The sequence below is a fragment of the Anarrhichthys ocellatus genome, unplaced genomic scaffold (assembly GCF_004355925.1).
Source record: "Anarrhichthys ocellatus isolate YVR2014 unplaced genomic scaffold, GSC_Weel_1.0 scaffold47, whole genome shotgun sequence".
Lineage (NCBI taxonomy): Eukaryota > Metazoa > Chordata > Actinopteri > Perciformes > Anarhichadidae > Anarrhichthys > Anarrhichthys ocellatus.
Genome location: NW_022280077.1, coordinates 1892337 through 1896312, shown reverse-complemented (window position 1 = coordinate 1896312; position 3976 = coordinate 1892337). Strand labels below are relative to the sequence as shown.

The 3976-nt window shown below is 46.1% G+C and overlaps 1 protein-coding gene across 6 annotated transcripts in view; it reads left to right on the top strand.

Annotated features, from left to right (window-relative positions):
- myo16 (myosin XVI) overlaps nt 1–3976 on the top strand; it is a 90262-nt gene that overhangs the window by 17173 nt on the left and 69113 nt on the right. For 4 of the 6 annotated variants that reach the window (XM_031869592.1, XM_031869593.1, XM_031869591.1 and 1 more), the window contains one exon: nt 3617–3886. In XM_031869592.1, coding sequence (XP_031725452.1) covers nt 3652–3886 — 235 coding nt within the window. In that variant the 5' untranslated portion in view covers nt 3617–3651. Of the gene's footprint in view, nt 1–27; nt 3509–3616; nt 3887–3976 lie in introns of those variants that run through there. The other 2 variants (XR_004213520.1, XM_031869588.1) reach the window with 1 other exon arrangement.

Genomic DNA, 3976 nt, shown 5'->3' with positions numbered 1-3976 from the left:
GTGTGTGTGTGTGTGTGTGTGTGTGTGTGTGTGTGTGTGTGTGTGTGCATGCATGCATGCATGCAAGTGTACTTGTGTGTGTGCGCCTCGGCCATTGGTGTGTGCCTATTGTGTCAGCATCACTACATAGGCAGTGTCATGACTATACTGTGAGTTTATGTGCTCAAGAATTCTGGTCACCAGCTGCTGTCACAGCAGCACAATATAAACTTTGTGTGTGTGTGTGTGTGTGTGTGTGTGTGTGTGTGTGTGTGTGTGTGCACGCAGTATGTGGGTGTGCAAGGTTGCTGCAGAGAGCTGCTGCAGATGTGTGAAGTTGACCGGTGAATGCGGCAGGTACCGGCAGAGGGAAAGAACGATGAAATAGAGTCCCACCTATGCAGATCCCATGAGCGTCTGGCATATTCATAACACAGTGACAGACTGTCAGAGAGAGAGAGAGAGAGAGTCATTGCAGAGAGAGGAGGACAAATGGAGAAGAAACTGAGGGTGATTTAGAGGAGTGTTGCAGAGACGGGAGGCAGGATTGGGAAATGGAAAGGAGGCGAGGATGAAATATGAAGAATGTGGCCGAGTGGCGCGAAGAATGATGAGCAGACTCGGGGAGGAATGGGGGAGAGTGATGCTGATATTTGACAGGCGATGACAGATAAAGAGGGAAAATCAAAGAGGAGAAAACAGTGAAATCTATCATAGAGGTGATGCATGCTGTCATAAAGTCCCTCCTTGACTCTGAGAACCCTACCTGTCTCGCCCCCAAAATCTCTACATATATCTATATCCTGCACATGTATGGTTTCTGCAGTTTGAAGTGTGTGTGTGTGTGTGTGTGTGTGTGTGCGCGTGTGCGTACTGTTTTCTGATTTACAAGCTCCTGCAGTGCTGTCCGTGTTATTAGCCGGAGCCTGCATGGGATGTTCCACATTGAATCAATAACTGATGGGATGGCAAGAGAAGAAAGCTTCTGCTTTTTATCCCTCTCTCTCTCTTTGTGTCTCCTCACTCACTCCATCTCTCTCAGGTTCATTCAGCACTTTTCACATTAGACTGACTAGCTCTTCTGTCCTTTCCCTCTCTCATTCACATGAAATTCAAGTATTCGTTGACTGAGGGCAAATTACTATTGATCTTTGCTGTCAGTACTGGCCATATTTGATGTGTTCATCTAAAAACGGAAGACAACGAAATGCTCCTCGGAATGATGTATTATAGCAACAAATTCAGCCACATTGCATACACAGCAACACACCGAGTTTTTCGTCAACATATCACAACATTTAGTGCCACGTGTGAACTGCTGTGCCGTTAAAGTCAACCTTCTAGCACACTGAGCATACATAATTATTTATTAAGACCAGTGCATTTGTATCACTAATTTACTAACTAAATGTTGTGTTTTACATTAGGGTGTTAAACTGTTGTACACGATGTATATCGTGTACAACAGTTGTACACGATGTATATGCCTCATGAGTGAGTCTTGTCTGTATCTATGTGCCACGTTTTGTGCAGAGAGTTGATGGGGCTTTGATGTGACTGTAGCCTTGAATGCCTGTACAATAGATGATGTATGAGGTTGACAAAGAGTGTGAAGGATATGTCCAAGCCAAGGAAGCGATGACAGTCACAAAGCCAAGGCAGAGATGGAGACATACGGTTCACCATATCTACAATGTGTTGGTGTAAAGCAAACCGAGCTAGTGTGGTTTATGCATATGAACGTAAATATAGCCTAAACCTCCAGGAGCCCTGCTCTCAATGCTCTGTACGGTAGCCCCGCAATGAGCTATGTGTCAGCATACAATAGATCAGGGCATCATATATCAGTGCACCCAATTTTTATAGGTGTGCGCTGTGGACACAGATGGAACACACACCACAGCTACCGCTGCAAGTCACCTATCAAAGTAGAAAGGGTGAGCAGAGGGAGCGAAAAGGAGGCAATGACTGAGCAAGCTGGACTGTGGAGAGATGGAGTGGTGTGATATTGGAAAAGGCAGTAGGTTGAGTGTATTTTTGTGTTTGTATGTGTGTGTGCTCAATGTGCAAGGCAAGTCACCATAATAGAAAGCAGTTGAAGCAGACACCTGGCGTAAACAGTACATTAATGACCCCCCACTTGTCTGGAACCTGAACACAAAAGAACCGTTTTTGCAAGTCTAACCAGAGCAGATGGCACTGGTGTAGTGTTGTGTGTGTGTGTGTGTGTAAAACCAGAGTGGAGGGGGCAGGCTGTGCCTCCATTTGTCTGCCTGCACGGCTTTGTCTCTGCCCGATAAAGATCTAGTCCAAACACACCTCAGCCCCTTAAGAGAAGAAATGCCAGTTTATTGTATAAAGTAGACACAACACAGCGACAGACAGACAGACAGACAGACAGACGGACGGGGTTGTGGGACAACATGTAGTACTTCAAAGGTGTCCCACTAACAGTACTTTCCACTTGACGAGCAGACTGATGTGTGCTCCGTCACCCTACAGAGACAAAATAGAGATTCAGGGAACCTCTGGAGATCAATGGAGAGACAAAGATGCTCCAAGGGGGACACTTAAAACACAATGGGCCCAAAAGATGCAGAGCAACAAAGTTGAGCTTGATTAAAGAAGGAAATGAGATATAGAGAGAGCACGGGCCAAAGAGGGATGAGTCGGTGAGTCAGAGAGAAAAACACAATATCTCTGCAAAGACATCCTCCTCCTCATATTTTGCTTGTCCTCCGGCGTGGCTGTGACCTGAATTTGTCAAATCATCAGCGCTTTAAATGCCAGATTGATGCACATACTTTTACTTAAAACCTGCCTTAAGTAATATGTTTTTCTTTGTATTGTATTCTTTCTCTCTTGATTTTTACTTGAGTACACTTGCAGTGAATCAAATACCCGTGTTACCATACTACTTAGTTTGCCGCAAAAATATAGTCCCAATATAGTATGTCAAAGGCAGTACGCCAAAAAATACCAGGATGTCTTACTGCATCCTGTGGCATTTTGCAGTATGCAAGCCAGCATGATTTTTTGGGCTATTGTGACCCCCAGCAACTGAGCAAGAGGGTCAGACTTCAATTCTCAATGCTATGACAAATATTAGCTACATTAGTGCAGCTGCAGTACCTACTAAAAGGAAAAGAAAAAACAAAGTAAAGTGATATGCAGCCTCAGTGAAACGCTTTTTGAGCCCACCTACTGCACAAGCGCTGTGCGTCCCAGTCATCCAAGCAGACCATAATAGGTTTAGCAGCTGCCTGGGATGAGATCGGTTTGGCTAAGTTCCACCGAGAGGCAGAGAGATTATGCGGAGTCAGGAGAATCACTGCGACAGGAGAGGCGACACACAAAAATGCCGTGATGCTTCTCTCAACTCACCCCCAAGGCTAAACAGACTATATCCTTTACAGTAAATATACTAAATGCCTGCCCACACACAACTGCAGACAGACATGCAAGCATACGTGCATGCACGCAAAACGGTTAAACGCAGCTGTGCCTGGAGATGAAACTGACAGCGTCGGTGTGTTTCATCACTTTGGTGCTGTCTCATTCGCTCAGTATCAAAGTGTATAGTGAGTAAATGCTCTGGACCGCAGTGTTTTCACCGATTTTCTCTTTTGCTCTTTAGGTTGTTTTCAGCTATGTAATGTCTTCCGTCAGAACATGGAGATAGACCAGTGTCTGCTGGAGTCTCTCCCCATTGGCCAGCGCCAGCGGCTGGTCAGGAGGATGCGCTGTGACCAAATAAGGGCGTACTACGAGAGGGAAAAGAGCCTTCAGCGCCAGCAAGGTGGGATCAAGGTTCGAGCGCCGCCCACCCACCGCAAGAAGCACCGCGTCCGCTTCAGCCTCGCCGACGTCATACAGGATGCCATCGTTCGCCGTGACGACAAAGAAGGTGGGTGCGCGAACGAGGATGTATGGTTGAGTGAAATGGTAGTTGTGTGTGTGTGTGTGTGTGTGTGTGTGTGTGTGTGTGTGTGTGTGT